The sequence below is a fragment of the Procambarus clarkii genome, chromosome 42 (assembly GCF_040958095.1).
Source record: "Procambarus clarkii isolate CNS0578487 chromosome 42, FALCON_Pclarkii_2.0, whole genome shotgun sequence".
Taxonomy (NCBI): domain Eukaryota; kingdom Metazoa; phylum Arthropoda; class Malacostraca; order Decapoda; family Cambaridae; genus Procambarus; species Procambarus clarkii.
This window is the reverse complement of record NC_091191.1, coordinates 21,353,517-21,369,646: the sequence shown is the minus strand read 5'-3', so window position 1 is coordinate 21,369,646 and position 16,130 is coordinate 21,353,517. Positions and strand designations below refer to the sequence as shown.

The following is a 16,130-nucleotide window of genomic DNA, read 5'->3' as shown; positions in this document are numbered from 1 at the left end:
GGGAGGACAGTGTGTGGTGACAAGGGAGGACAGTGTGTGGTGACAGGGAGGACAGTGTGTGGTGACAGGGGAGGACAGTGTGTGGTGACAGGGGAGGCAGTGTGTGGAGACAGGGAGGACAGTGTGTGGTGACAGGGAGGACAGTGTGTGGTGACAGGGAAGACAGTGTGTGGCGACAGGGAGGACAGTGTGTGGTGACAGGGAGGACAGTGTGTGGTGACAGGGGAGGACAGTGTGTGGAGACAGGGAGGACAGTGTGTGGTGAGAGGGGAGGACAGTGTGTGGTGACAGGGAGGACAGTGTGTGGTGAGAGGGGAGGACAGTGTGTGTGACAGGGAGGACAGTGTGTGGTGACAGGGGAGGACAGTGTGTGGTGACAGGGGAGGCAGTGTGTGGAGACAGGGGAGGACAGTGTGTGGTGAGAGGGGAGGACAGTGTGTGGTGACAGGGGAGGACAGTGTGTGGTGACAGGGAGGACAGTCTGTGGTGACAGGGGAGGACAGTGTGTGGTGACAGGGAGGACAGTGTGTGGTGACAGGGGAGGACAGTGTGTGGTGACAGGGGGGGGACAGTGTGTGGTGACAGGGGAGGACAGTGTGTGGTGACAGCGAGGACAGTGTGTGGTGACAGGGAGGACAGTGTGTGGTGACAGGAGGACAGTGTGTGGTGACAGGGGAGAACAGTGTGTGGTGACAGGGAGGACAGTGTGTGGTGACAGGGGAGGACAGTGTGTGGTGACAGGGAGGACAGTGTGTGGTGACAGGGGAGGCAGTGTGTGGTGACAGGGAGGATAGTGTGTGGTGACAGGGAGGACAGTGTGTGGTGACAGGGAGGACAGTGTGTGGTGACAGGGGAGGACAGTGTGTGGTGACAGGGAGGACAGTGTGTGGAGACAGGGGAGAACAGTGTGTGGTGACAGGGGAGGACAGTGTGTGGTGACAGGGAGGACAGTGTGTGGTGACAGGGAGGACAGTGTGTGGTGACAGGGGAGGACAGTGTGTGGTGACAGGGGAGGACAGTGTGTGGAGACAGGGAGGACAGTGTGTGGTGACAGGGAGGACAGTGTGTGGTGATAGGGAGGACAGTGTGTGGTGACAGGGAGGACAGTGTGTGGTGACAGGGAAGACAGTGTGTGGTGACAGGGGAGGCAGTGTGTGGTGACAGGGGAAGACAGTGTGTGGTGACATGGGAGGCAGTGTGTGGTGACAGGGAGGACAGTGTGTGGTGACAGGGGAGGACAGTGTGTGGTGACAGGGGAGGACAGTGTGTGGTGACAGGGGAGGACAGTGTGTGGAGACAGGGAGGACAGTGTGTGGTGACAGGGGAGGACAGTGTGTGGTGACAGGGGAGGACAGTGTGTGGTGACAGGGAGGACAGTGTGGTGACAGGGAGTACAGTGTGTGGTGACAGGGAGGACAGTGTGTGGTGACAGGGGAGGACAGTGTGTGGTGACAGGGGAGGACAGTGTGTGGTGACAGGGGAGGACAGTGTGTGGTGACAGGGAGGACAGTGTGTGGTGACAGGGGAGGACAGTGTGTGGTGACAGGGAGGACAGTGTGTGTGACAGGGGAGGACAGTGTGTGGTGACAGGGAGGACAGTGTGTGGTGACGGGAGGACAGTGTGTGGTGACAGGGAGGACAGTGTGTGGTGACAGGGAGGACAGTGTGTGGTGACAGGGAGGACAGTGTGTGGTGACAGGGGAGGCAGTGTGTGTGACAGGGGAGGACAGTGTGTGGTGACAGGGAGGCAGTGTGTGGTGACATGGAGGACAGTGTGTGGTGACAGGGGAGGACAGTGTGTGGTGACAGGGGAGGACAGTATGTGGCGACAGGGGAGGACAGTGTGTGGAGACAGGGAGGACAGTGTGTGGTGACAGGGGAGGACAGTGTGTGGTGACAGGGAGGACAGTGTGTGGTGACAGGGAGGACAGTGTGTGGTGACAGGGAAGACAGTGTGTGGTGACAGGGGAGGCAGTGTGTAGTGACAGGGGAGGACAGTGTGTGGTGACAGGGGAGGCAGTGTGTGGTGACAGGGAGGACAGTGTGTGGTGACAGGGAGGACAGTGTGTGGTGACAGGGGAGGACAGTGTGTGGAGACAGGGAGGACAGTGTGTGGAGACAGGGAGGACAGTGTGTGGTGACAGGGGAGGACAGTGTGTGGTGACAGGGAGGACAGTGTGTGGTGACAGGGGAGGACAGTGTGTGGTGACAGGGAGGACAGTGTGTGGTGACAGGGAGGACAGTGTGTGGTGACAGGGAGGACAGTGTGTGGTGACAGGGAGGACAGTGTGTGGTGACAGGGAGGACAGTGTGTGGTGACAGGGAGGACAGTGTGTGGTGACAGGGGAGGACAGTGTGTGGTGACAGGGGAGGCAGTGTGTGGAGACAGGGGAGGACAGTGTGTGGTGACAGGGGAGGACAGTGTGTGGTGACAGGGAGGACAGTGTGTGGTGACAGGGGAGGACAGTGTGTGGTGACAGGGAGGACAGTGTGTGGTGACAGGGAGGACAGTGTGTGGTGACAGGGAGGACAGTGTGTGGAGACAGGGAGGACAGTGTGTGGTGACAGGGGAGGACAGTGTGTGGTGACAGGGGAGGACAGTGTGTGGTGACAGGGGAGGAGAGTGTGTGGTGACAGGGGAGGACAGTGCGTGGTGACAGGGAGGACAGTGTGTGGTGACAGGGGAGGACAGTGTAGTGACAGGGGACAGTGTGTGGTGACAGGGGAGGACAGTGTGTGGTGACAGGGAGGACAGTGTGTGGTGACAGGGGAGGACAGTGTGTGGTGACAGGGAGGACAGTGTGTTGTGACAGGGGAGGACAGTGTGTGGTGACAGGGAGGACAGTGTGTGGTGACAGGGGAGGACAGTGTGTGGAGACAGGGAGGACAGTGTGTGGTGACAGGGAGGACAGTGTGTGGTGACAGGGGAGCACAGTGTGTGGTGACAGGGGAGGAGAGTGTGTGGTGACAGGGGAGGACAGTGTGTGGTGACAGGGAGGACAGTGTGTGGTGACAGGGGAGGACAGTGTGTGGTGACAGGGAGGACAGTGTGTGGTGACAGGGGAGGACAGTGTGTGGTGACAGGGAGGACAGTGTGTGGTGACAGGGGAGACAGTGTGTGGTGACAGGGAGGACAGTGTGTTGTGACAGGGGAGGACAGTGTGTGGTGACAGGGAGGACAGTGTGTGGTGACCGGGAGGACAGTGTGTGGTGACAGGGGAGGACAGTGAGTGGTGACAGGGAGGACAGTGTGTGGTGACAGGGAGGACAGTGTGTGGTGACAGGGGAGGCAGTGTGTGGTGACAGGGGAGGACAGTGTGTGGTGACAGGGGAGGCAGTGTGTGGTGACAGGGAGGACAGTGTGTGGTGACAGGGAGGACAGTGTGTGGTGACAGGGGAGGACAGTGTGTGGTGACAGGGGAGGACAGTGTGTGGAGACAGGGAGGACAGTGTGTGGTGACAGGGGAGGACAGTGTGTGGTGACAGGGAGGACAGTGTGTGGTGACAGGGAGGACAGTGTGTGATGACAGGGAAGACAGTGTGTGGTGACAGGGAGGACAGTGTGTGGTGACAGGGGAGGACAGTGTGTGGTGACAGGGAGGACAGTGTGTGGTGACAGGGAGGACAGTGTGTGGTGACAAGGGAGGACAGTGTGTGGTGACAGGGAGGACAGTGTGTGGTGACAGGGAGGACAGTGTGTGGTGACAGGGGAGGCAGTGTGTGGAGACAGGGGAGGACAGTGTGTGGTGACAGGGGAGGACAGTGTGTGGTGACAGGGGAAGACAGTGTGTGGCGACAGGGGAGGACAGTGTGTGGTGACAGGGAGGACAGTGTGTGGTGACAGGGGAGGACAGTGTGTGGAGACAGGGGAGGACAGTGTGTGGTGAGAGGGGAGGACAGTGTGTGGTGACAGGGAGGACAGTGTGTGGTGAGAGGGGAGGACAGTGTGTGGTGACAGGGAGGACAGTGTGTGGTGACAGGGGAGGACAGTGTGTGGTGACAGGGGAGGCAGTGTGTGGAGACAGGGGAGGACAGTGTGTGGTGAGAGGGGAGGACAGTGTGTGGTGACAGGGGAGGACAGTGTGTGGTGACAGGGGAGGACAGTCTGTGGTGACAGGGGAGGACAGTGTGTGGTGACAGGGAGGACAGTGTGTGGTGACAGGGGAGGACAGTGTGTGGTGACAGGGGAGGACAGTGTGTGGTGACAGGGGAGGACAGTGTGTGGTGACAGCGAGGACAGTGTGTGGTGACAGGGGAGGACAGTGTGTGGTGACAGGGAGGACAGTGTGTGGTGACAGGGGAAGAACAGTGTGTGGTGACAGGGAGGACAGTGTGTGGTGACAGGGGAGGACAGTGTGTGGTGACAGGGAGGACAGTGTGTGGTGACAGGGGAGGCAGTGTGTGGTGACAGGGAGGATAGTGTGTGGTGACAGGGAGGACAGTGTGTGGTGACAGGGAGGACAGTGTGTGGTGACAGGGGAGGACAGTGTGTGGTGACAGGGGAGGACAGTGTGTGGAGACAGGGGAGAACAGTGTGTGGTGACAGGGGAGGACAGTGTGTGGTGACAGGGAGGACAGTGTGTGGTGACAGGGAAGGACAGTGTGTGGTGACAGGGGAGGACAGTGTGTGGTGACAGGGGAGGACAGTGTGTGGAGACAGGGAGGACAGTGTGTGGTGACAGGGGAGGACAGTGTGTGGTGATAGGGAGGACAGTGTGTGGTGACAGGGAGGACAGTGTGTGGTGACAGGGAAGACAGTGTGTGGTGACAGGGGAGGCAGTGTGTGGTGACAGGGGAAGACAGTGTGTGGTGACATGGGAGGCAGTGTGTGGTGACAGGGAGGACAGTGTGTGGTGACAGGGGAGGACAGTGTGTGGTGACAGGGGAGGACAGTGTGTGGTGACAGGGGAGGACAGTGTGTGGAGACAGGGAGGACAGTGTGTGGTGACAGGGGAGGACAGTGTGTGGTGACAGGGAGGACAGTGTGTGGTGACAGGGAGGACAGTGTGTGGTGACAGGGGAGTACAGTGTGTGGTGACAGGGAGGACAGTGTGTGGTGACAGGGGAGGACAGTGTGTGGTGACAGGGGAGGACAGTGTGTGGTGACAGGGGAGGACAGTGTGTGGTGACAGGGAGGACAGTGTGTGGTGACAGGGGAGGACAGTGTGTGGTGACAGGGAGGACAGTGTGTTGTGACAGGGGAGGACAGTGTGTGGTGACAGGGAGGACAGTGTGTGGTGACCGGGAGGACAGTGTGTGGTGACAGGGGAGGACAGTGTGTGGTGACAGGGAGGACAGTGTGTGGTGACAGGGAGGACAGTGTGTGGTGACAGGGGAGGACAGTGTGTGGTGACAGGGGAGGACAGTGTGTGGTGACAGGGAGGCAGTGTGTGGTGACATGGAGGACAGTGTGTGGTGACAGGGGAGGACAGTGTGGTGACAGGGGAGGACAGTATGTGGCGACAGGGGAGGACAGTGTGTGGAGACAGGGAGGACAGTGTGTGGTGACAGGGGAGGACAGTGTGTGGTGACAGGGAGGACAGTGTGTGGTGACAGGGAGGACAGTGTGTGGTGACAGGGAGGACAGTGTGTGGTGACAGGGGAGGCAGTGTGTGGTGACAGGGGAGGACAGTGTGTGGTGACAGGGGAGGCAGTGTGTGGTGACAGGGAGGACAGTGTGTGGTGACAGGGGAGGACAGTGTGTGGTGACAGGGGAGGACAGTGTGTGGAGACAGGGAGGACAGTGTGTGGTGACAGGGAGGACAGTGTGTGGTGACAGGGGAGGACAGTGTGTGGTGACAGGAGAGGACAGTGTGTGGTGACAGGGGAGGACAGTGTGTGGTGACAGGGGAGGACAGTGTGTGGTGACAGGGGAGGACAGTGTGTGGTGACAGGGAGGACAGTGTGTGGTGACAGGGGAGGACAGTGTGTGGTGACAGGGAGGACAGTGTGTGGTGACAGGGAGGACAGTGTGTGGTGACAAGGGAGGACAGTGTGTGGTGACAGGGAGGACAGTGTGTGGTGACAGGGAGGACAGTGTGTGGTGACAGGGAGGCAGTGTGTGGTGACAGGGGAGGACAGTGTGTGGTGACAGGGAGGACGTGTGTGGTGACAGGGAGGACAGTGTGTGGTGACAGGGAGGACAGTGTGTGGTGACAGGGAGGACAGTGTGTGGTGACAGGGGAGGACAGTGTGTGGTGACAGGGAGGACAGTGTGGAGACAGGGAGGACAGTGTATGGTGACAGGGGAGGACAGTGTGTGGTGACAGGGGAGACAGTGTGTGGTGACAGGGGAGGAGAGTGTGTGGTGACAGGGAGGACAGTGCGTGGTGACAGGGAGGACAGTGTGTGGTGACAGGGGAGGACAGTGTGTAGTGACAGGGGAGGACAGTGTGTGGTGACAGGGGAGGACAGTGTGTGGTGACAGGGAGGACAGTGTGTGGTGACAGGGGAGGACAGTGTGTGGTGACAGGGAGGACAGTGTGTTGTGACAGGGGAGGACAGTGTGTGGTGACAGGGAGGACAGTGTGTGGTGACAGGGGAGGACAGTGTGTGGAGACAGGGAGGACAGTGTGTGGTGACAGGGGAGGACAGTGTGTGGTGACAGGGGAGCACAGTGTGTGGTGACAGGGAGGAGAGTGTGTGGTGACAGGGGAGGACAGTGTGTGGTGACAGGGAGGACAGTGTGTGGTGACAGGGGAGGACAGTGTGTGGTGACAGGGAGTGTGTGGGGAGGACAGTGTGTGGTGACAGGGAGGACAGTGTGTGGTGACAGGGAGGACAGTGTGTGGTGACAGGGGAGGACAGTGTGTGGTGACAGGGAGGACAGTGTGTGACAGGGGAGGACAGTGTGTGGTGACAGGGAGGACAGTGTGTGGTGACCGGGAGGACAGTGTGTGGTGACAGGGGAGGACAGTGTGTGGTGACAGGGAGGACAGTGTGTGGTGACAGGGAGGACAGTGTGTGGTGACAGGGGAGGCAGTGTGTGGTGACAGGGGAGGACAGTGTGTGGTGACAGGGGAGGCAGTGTGTGGTGACAGGGAGGACAGTGTGTGGTGACAGGGGAGGACAGTGTGTGGTGACAGGGGAGGACAGTGTGTGGTGACAGGGGAGGACAGTGTGTGGAGACAGGGAGGACAGTGTGTGGTGACAGGGAGGACAGTGTGTGGTGACAGGGAGGACAGTGTGTGGTGACAGGGAGGACAGTGTGTGTGACAGGGAGACAGTGTGTGGTGACAGGGAGGACAGTGTGTGGTGACAGGGAGGACAGTGTGTGGTGACAGGGAGGACAGTGTGTGGTGACAGGGAGGACAGTGTGTGGTGACAAGGGAGGACAGTGTGTGGTGACAGGGAGGACAGTGTGTGGTGACAGGGGAGGACAGTGTGTGGTGACAGGGGAGGCAGTGTGTGAGACAGGGGAGGACAGTGTGTGGTGACAGGGGAGGACAGTGTGTGGTGACAGGGGAGACAGTGTGTGGCGACAGGGGAGGACAGTGTGTGGTGACAGGGAGGACAGTGTGTGGTGACAGGGGAGGACAGTGTGTGGAGACAGGGGAGGACAGTGTGTGGTGAGAGGGGAGGACAGTGTGTGGTGACAGGGAGGACAGTGTGTGGTGAGAGGGGAGGACAGTGTGTGGTGACAGGGAGGACAGTGTGTGGTGACAGGGGAGGACAGTGTGTGGTGACAGGGGAGGCAGTGTGTGGAGACAGGGGAGGACAGTGTGTGGTGAGAGGGGAGGACAGTGTGTGGTGACAGGGGAGGACAGTGTGTGGTGACAGGGGAGGACAGTCTGTGGTGACAGGGGAGGACAGTGTGTGGTGACAGGGAGGACAGTGTGTGGTGACAGGGGAGGACAGTGTGTGGTGACAGGGGAGGACAGTGTGTGGTGACAGGGGAGGACAGTGTGTGGTGACAGGAGGACAGTGTGTGGTGACAGGGAGGACAGTGTGTGGTGACAGGGAGGACAGTGTGTGTGACAGGGGAGGACAGTGTGTGGTGACAGGAGGACAGTGTGTGGTGACAGGGAGGACAGTGTGTGGTGACAGGGGAGGACAGTGTGTGGTGGACAGGGGAGGACAGTGTGTGGTTGACAGGGAGGACAGTGTGTGGGTGACAGGGAGGACAGTGTGTGGTGACAGGGAGGACAGTGTGTGGTGACAGGGGAGGACAGTGTGTGGTGGACAGGGGAGGACAGTGTGTGGTGACCAGGGGAGGACAGTGTGTGGTGACAGGGAGGACAGTGTGTGGTGACAGGAGGACAGTGTGTGGTGACAGGGGAGGACAGTGTGTGGTGACAGGGAGACAGTGTGTGGTGACAGTGGAGGACAGTGTGTGGTGACAGGGAGGACAGTGTGTGGTGACGGAGGACAGTGTGTGGTGACAGGGGAGGACAGTGTGTGGTGACAGGGAGGACAGTGTGTGGTGACAGGGAGGACAGTGTGTGGTGACAGGGGAGGACAGTGTGTGTGACAGGGGAGGACAGTGTGTGGTGGACAGGGGAGGCAGTGTGTGGTGACAGGGAAGGACAGTGTGTGGTGACAGGGGAGGCAGTGTGTGGTGACAGGGAAGACAGTGTGTGGTGACATGGGAGGCAGTGTGTGGTGACAGGGAGGACAGTGTGTGGTGACAGGGGAGGACAGTGTGTGGTGACAGGGAGGACAGTGTGTGGTGACAGGGGAGGACAGTGTGTGGAGACAGGGAGGACAGTGTGTGGTGACAGGGGAGGACAGTGTGTGGTGACAGGGAGGACAGTGTGTGGTGACAGGGAGGACAGTGTGTGGTGACAGGGGAGGCAGTGTGTGGTGACAGGGGAGGACAGTGTGTGGTGACAGGGGAGGCAGTGTGTGGTGACATGGAGGACAGTGTGTGGTGACAGGGGAGGACAGTGTGTGGTGACAGGGGAGGACAGTATGTGGCGACAGGGGAGGACAGTGTGTGGAGACAGGGAGGACAGTGTGTGGTGACAGGGGAGGACAGTGTGTGGTGACAGGGAGGACAGTGTGTGGTGACAGGGAGGACAGTGTGTGGTGACAGGGAAGACAGTGTGTGGTGACAGGGGAGGCAGTGTGTAGTGACAGGGGAGGACAGTGTGTGGTGACAGGGGAGGCAGTGTGTGGTGACAGGGAGGACAGTGTGTGGTGACAGGGGAGGACAGTGTGTGGTGACAGGGGAGGACAGTGTGTGGAGACAGGGAGGACAGTGTGTGGTGACAGGGGAGGACAGTGTGTGGTGACAGGGGAGGACAGTGTGTGGTGACAGGAGAGGACAGTGTGTGGTGACAGGGGAGGACAGTGTGTGGTGACAGGGGAGGACAGTGTGTGGTGACAGGGGAGGACAGTGTGTGGTGACAGGGGAGGACAGTGTGTGGTGACAGGGAGGACAGTGAGTGGTGACAGGGGAGGACAGTGTGTGGTGACAGGGAGGACAGTGTGTGGTGATAGGGGAGGACAGTGTGTGGTGACAGGGAGGACAGTGTGTGGTGACAGGGAGGACAGTGTGTGGTGACAGGGGAGGACAGTGTGTGGTGACAGGGAGGACAGTGTGTGGTGACAGGGAGGACAGTGTGTGGTGACAGGGAGGACAGTGTGTGGTGACAGGGGAGGGCAGTGTGTGGTGACAGGGAGGACAGTGTGTGGTGACAGGGGAGGACAGTGTGTGGTGGCAGGGGAGGATAGTGTGTGGTGACAAGGGAGGACAGTGTGTGGTGACAGGGAGGACAGTGTGTGGTGACAGGGGAGGACAGTGTGTGGTGACAGGGAGGACAGTGTGTGGTGACAGGGGAGGACAGTGTGTGGTGACAGGGAGGACAGTGTGTGGTGACAGGGAGGACAGTGTGTGGTGACAGGGGAGGACAGTGTGTGGTGACAGGGGAGGCAGTGTGTGGTGACAGGGAGGACAGTGTGTGGTGACAGGGAGGACAGTGTGTGGTGACAGGGAGGACAGTGTGTGGTGACAGGGGAGGACAGTGTGTAGTGACAGGGGAGGACAGTGTGTGGTGACAGGGAGGACAGTGTGTGGTGACAGGGAAGGACAGTGTGTGGTGACAGGGGAGGACAGTGTGTGGTGACAGGGGAGGACAGTGTGTGGAGACGGGGAGGACAGTGTGTGGTGACAGGGGAGGACAGTGTATGGTGACAGGGAGGACAGTGTGTGGTGACAGGGAGGACAGTGTGTGGTGACAGGGAAGACAGTGTGTGGTGACAGGGGAGGCAGTGTGTGGTGACAGGGGAGGCCAGTGTGTGGTGACAGGGGAGGCATTGTGTGGTGACAGGGAGGACAGTGTGTGGTGACAGGGGAGGACAGTGTGTGGTGACAGGGGAGGACAGTGTGTGGTGACAGGGGAGGACAGTGTGTGGTGACAGGGAGGACAGTGTGTGGAGACAGGGAGGGTAGTGTGTGGAGACAGGGGAGGCAGTGTGTGGAGACAGGGGAGGACAGTGTGTGGTGACAGGGAAGGCAGTGTGTGGTGACAGGGGAGGCAGTGTGTGGTGACAGGGGAGGCAGTGTGTGGTGACAGGGAAGGCAGTGTGTGGTGACAGGGGAGGCAGTGTGTGGTGACAGGGGAGGACAGTGTGTGGTGACAGGGAGGGCAGTGTGTGGTGACAGGGGAGGACAGTGTGTGGTGACAGGGGAGGACAGTGTGTGGTGACAGGGGAGGACAGTGTGTGGTGACAGGGAGGGCAGTGTGTGGTGACAGGGGAGGACAGTGTGTGGTGACAGGGGAGGACAGTGTGTGGTGACAGGGGAGGACAGTGTGTGGTGACAGGGAGGGCAGTGTGTGGTGACAGGGAGGGCAGTGTGTGGTGACAGGGGAGGACAGTGTGTGGTGACAGGGGAGGACAGTGTGTGGTGACAGGGGAGACAGTGTGTGGAGACAGGGGAGGCAGTGTGTGGTGACAGGGGAGGACAGTGTGTGGTGACAGGGGAGACAGTGTGTGGAGACAGGGGAGGCAGTGTGTGGTGACAGGGGAGGACAGTGTGTGGTGACAGGGGAGGCAGTGTGTGGTGACAGGGGAGACAGTGTGTGGTGACAGGGGAGACAGTGTGTGGAGACAGGGCAGGCAGTGTGTGGTGACAGGGGAGACAGTGTGTGGTGACAGGGGAGGCAGTGTGTGGTGACAGGGGAGACAGTGTGTGGTGACAGGGGAGACAGTGTGTGGAGACAGGGCAGGCAGTGTGTGGTGACAGGGGAGACAGTGTGTGGGCATCACCGGGGTACCGGGTTGACTCTGGGCACGGCCAAGTGCCCCATCTATTACTTTAAATCTAAAAAACAAACTGGAATTTAATTCAAGAAACTATAAATTGTTGTGTCATGATTTCTTTAAATAATACTGCAAATTTTTTTTCTTCATCAATCTATATCCTTAATCTTTATATTTATATATATTTAAATTGTTTTTCTATATATATTTAACTATTACTTACATTTAACTTATATTCTTTATTTATAATATATTAAATATATCTATTATTAACTATTTGTTTATATATTTAAACACAAATATATATGTGCTACAGAAAAGGTTATAGTAGATATGTGGTCATACAACTCGGCATTAACAAGCTCTAACAGTTCTAATGCTCGGAGTCCTGCCACATTGAGTAAAACAAAATGATCATTGGACTTCCAATATTGCAGCTTCATTATCCAGGACTGCCATATATTGTACTAAATGGAGGAGGTGGGGGTGTCCGAGTAGGTTGGGCACCCACCCACACAACCTCCCCATCTTCCCCTACACACACTCTCACCCCCCCCCCCTTCTATCACTGTATCTTCAATACACACAAATCTTATCATTGTAAACATCTTCACCCTATCTCTTCCCACCGCACACACTCGAGATCTCCACACCACACCTTCCCTGTCTCTCCCCAGTACACACCTTCCCTGTCTCTCCCCAGTACACACCTCCCCCGTCTCTCTGCTGCTACACCGTCCCCGTCTCTCTACAGACAAGGCCTATACAGTAAACTCTAAACTGCGTGAAAATACTAAAATAAGAAATAGAAATATATACAGTAATGTTTCAGGTTTGAGAAAAATCTTGAACTTGTGTTTTTCCCGGGTTTTATTACAATAAACGGCTTTATATGTAGAATCTGGGCAGATCATATGTAAAAAAAAAAAGCATGAGTCTTTTAGGAACCCAGGTTGAAGCAAACACAAGGTCACACCCAAGCACAAACCTCGGCTAGCAGAAGGAATCTGGCCACTGGACAACGGAAGCACCCAGACCAGACAGAGAAGCGGATGAAATGATGTTGGGCAAGAACAATGGGCAGCCCTAACACCGGCCTCGACGACAGCACTACAAGGGCCACACATTGACGACACAGGCGGACAGTCAACCGTCGGAAGGGAATTGTGCAACCAAAGATGCACTGGGTTGCATCTTGGACTCAAGATGAAGGGTCCAGCCTTCATCACTGATACCGGGAAACAGAGGAGCCCAAAGTAACAACAACCAACCAGCAACACTTCCCAGTGTTACATCATTAACACAAAGCCTATACAGTAAATCCACACGAAAAACAAACCAAACTATTCTGCCTTCAATACAAAACATAACAAAGAAATAGAAATTAAGGTAAATCAAAGTACAACACCTTTCATGATTCACAATTTAAGCCCTCAAAGGAACAATAAAATAATTGTGTAAGTGTAAACAAGTAAGCAAACGATATTCATACTCTTCAAAAACATTCAAATACATAACATAGAACCATCCAAAGAGTGAGAGAGAATGCTTCTTAGCCAAAATATATCACAATATTTTCTAGGGATAGAAATGAAATACACTATACACCATAGTAGTGAACGGTTACAGCTTTGGAAACGATTTATCTGACCACGACAGATAGGGCCGAGGACGAGCTGCTGGACCTTTCCTAAGTGTCAATTTCTTCCCTTCGCATGCACGTCTCTCTCCTCTTTCACACTCTACTGCCCCGTCATCAGCGCTCCCGCAGGAGACCCTCCACACCAAGGGGGCTCGTTGTTAACCTCGCATGAACCAGGCACCACAACAGAATCCAGAGTCCCCTACCAGACCATAACGTCCGTCGACGCATATCTTCTCGTCCGTCTCTGTGGGAAGTGTTGACCCCTTCGGCACTGTGGCAACACCACCTCCTCCGCACCTCCATCCAGTTCGCCTTCAGCGGGGCAGGACATCGTCGAGCTTTCGCCACTGGACACATAGTGGACCTGAGCCACTTCCACGGGTAGATACTTGACCTCAGCAGTCACTCGAACACTAACCTCACGCCATCGCTTCTGGTCACCACTCAGGGCATCCAGGGCGACCCCATGCTTCAGGCAAACCACGAGTCCACGGGGCCAGTCACCATCGCACCAGCTGGTAGAACTGCTGAACCATATTCGAAAACATCATCCTCCTTTCCAAGATGAAAACCAATCTCAACCCCTTCCAGCACACTAGTTGGAGGAAGTACAGCAGGCTGAGGAACAAAGGCTAAGGTCACAAGCATCCCACACTGGCTACGAGTGTCATCCTTAACCCCAGTACCACAGGTAGTCCGCTCCTTTTCTTCAGATTCCGGTTCCACCTCCTCGGACCGGTCGGAGGAGGGTCCACCTCTCAAACATCCCAGAACCGAAACAAAAGTCACATGTTGACTATAATTAATACCTTTCGGTGTCCCATCACCCCCAGGCAGGGTGAGCGCTCGTCCCCTCGAACTCACAATTCCTTTAAACAATTCCTAAATGAAAGTTGGACTCCAAATTTCACTAAGACAATGACAATGGCCAGCAACTCTACCCGAGCTACATCATCAAGCCACATCTGGAGAACCTCACTCAGTTTGAGAGGCTCTCCCAAATTACTTCAAACTCCCGCTTAGTTGCAAATTGCAACCCCGTTGTATTGGAACTTGGAAGCCTCGGTGACGATGGTTCCTGACTCTCACGGCCGCAGCCGGACAACCTGCTCCCGGCGATAGTTGGCACCTAGGAACAAGGAACACACGCCCCTCTCCACGACCACCACCAAGCAACATGCAGCAATAATTCGTGGCTCTGTACTAGAGCAGCTGGAACAAACAAGCTGCATAAGACTGTTCATCTCACATGCGCCCTGTTAGGATCAGCATCATACGGTACTCTTTAATAATGCAATTTTCCATATTTTAAAGAAGTACCACTTACATGTATAACATTAGTAAACAGTGTTACAAACATAGACAAGAGCTGTGCTGCAAAATTAAATGATCATCTCAACAACAAATTTTGTTTACTTGCTGTATACTTTTCATCAGCAATGTTCATGCTAATGTGATGAAGCTTCACCCACACGTTACAATACAATGATTCATGAATAAGGAAGACCTGCGTGCAGAGGCATTCATATTATTTGGCCACACTTCTAGCTGAAATATGGAGTTTAATTCTATCATTAGACAATAAAATATGCAGTATTATTCGCTTTACATTTTTATTTCCAGAATGAATGTAATTTAACAAAATTAAATGCTAGCTAGGCATATATATGAATCTTATCTGCAGTTGTAGATATTGTACTTTAAGAGTACTTTCTGCAGATTCTTAATTTAACTTTACTCTAAATCTTTAAATCCAGTTATTGTTTCATTTTTTTCTACCAGAATTCAACAGTGGTGGAAGCACAACACTTGTTAACGCCGGGAGTGAGTGAGGTGTCTAGAGGCTGGCAGACACTTGCTGCGTATGAGGTTCTCACTCGACCCGTCACAGCCACAGCCACAATAGCAGGTTTGTCTCAACATTAACTTGGAATAGTAAGGAAACTTTCACCTAACAATTTAACAAATTGTTAGCGAAACATTTTACATACAGTAGATTCCAGCACAATGGAATCTTTTGTATGTACCGTATAAACGTTGATAACGTTTACTGCACTGCTTCACTCAGATGAATTTAATAAAAAGATCATTGTAATCCGACAAGATCACGACAGTGAAAACCGACTTCCTAATAGAACGTCGCATTTTGACGTATGTGTCATTATATTAAAATATATATATTATGCATGGAAGGAGGCAATAAAAGTATGTGTTTGTGGGAGAAAGGAATTGGCAAAACGATCAGGGAAAGAGAAGGTCCGCAAAATAACAATTCACTTAGGGTATATTACACTAACAGTAGAAGTCTAAGAAATAAAATTAACGAATTAAATGCTCTTGTCTGCACAGAAAAAATAGATATTATTGCACTTACCGAAACGTGGATGAATGTAGAAAATAGAGAACTATTAGCTGAATATCAAATATATGGATTTAAACTATTTCACACAGATAGATATATTAGACGAGGAGGTGGAGTAGCCATATATGTTAGGGACAATTTGAAATGTAGTCTCAAAGAGGGAATCAAAACAGAGCCACACACAGAAACTATTTGGATTGAATTAAACGAAAAAGCTAATAATATTATAATAGGAGTAATATATAGGCCACCAAATTTAGACAGAATGGAAGCTAAGCATCTATGGGATGAAATATCTAGAGCATCTAGATCTAACAGTATTTATGTCATGGGTGACTTTAATTTTAGCGGAATAAACTGGTTGAACAAAACAGGGAATAGTGAAGCAGAAGATTTTCTAGAATTAATTGACGATTGCTTTCTTACGCAACACATTAAGGAACCAACACGGGAAAATAATATTTTAGATTTAGTGTTAACTAACAGGGAAACGCAAATTAATGACATCGAAATAGGGAGTGAGCTAGGGAGCAGTGATCACAAAGAAATCAGATTTAGCATAGAATGGAATAGACCAGTAGGAGAAAATTCTGTTAAAGTGCCAGATTTTCGAAAAGCTGATTTTAATAGCCTAAGAAATTTTTTGGGTCAAATTGATTGGAAAGTCTTGGGTATGGGGTGTGGGCCGGTCTTGGAGCGAGACATGAACCCAGCGATAGGTGACTTAAATGGGGATTTCGATGTGGATTCAATATATAACTTATTTAAGAATATTCTAAACAAAGCACAGGAACGTAGTATACCATACAAATTGAATAGATCGAATACTAATGACCCAAAGTGGATAACAAAGAATTTGAAGAACCTTATAGGTAAAAAGAGAGCTTGGTACAAAAGGATTAAAAATGGGGAGGTCAC

The 16,130-nt window shown here is 54.1% G+C and overlaps 1 protein-coding gene across 2 annotated transcripts in view; it reads left to right on the top strand.

Moving 5' to 3' along the window:
* Positions 1-16,130, top strand: part of LOC123770249 (uncharacterized) — a 407,808-nt gene that overhangs the window by 285,209 nt on the left and 106,469 nt on the right. For both annotated transcript variants that reach the window (XM_069339938.1, XM_069339939.1), the window contains one exon: positions 14,633-14,759. In XM_069339938.1, coding sequence (XP_069196039.1) covers positions 14,633-14,759 — 127 coding nt within the window. The remainder of the gene's footprint in view (positions 1-14,632; positions 14,760-16,130) is intronic.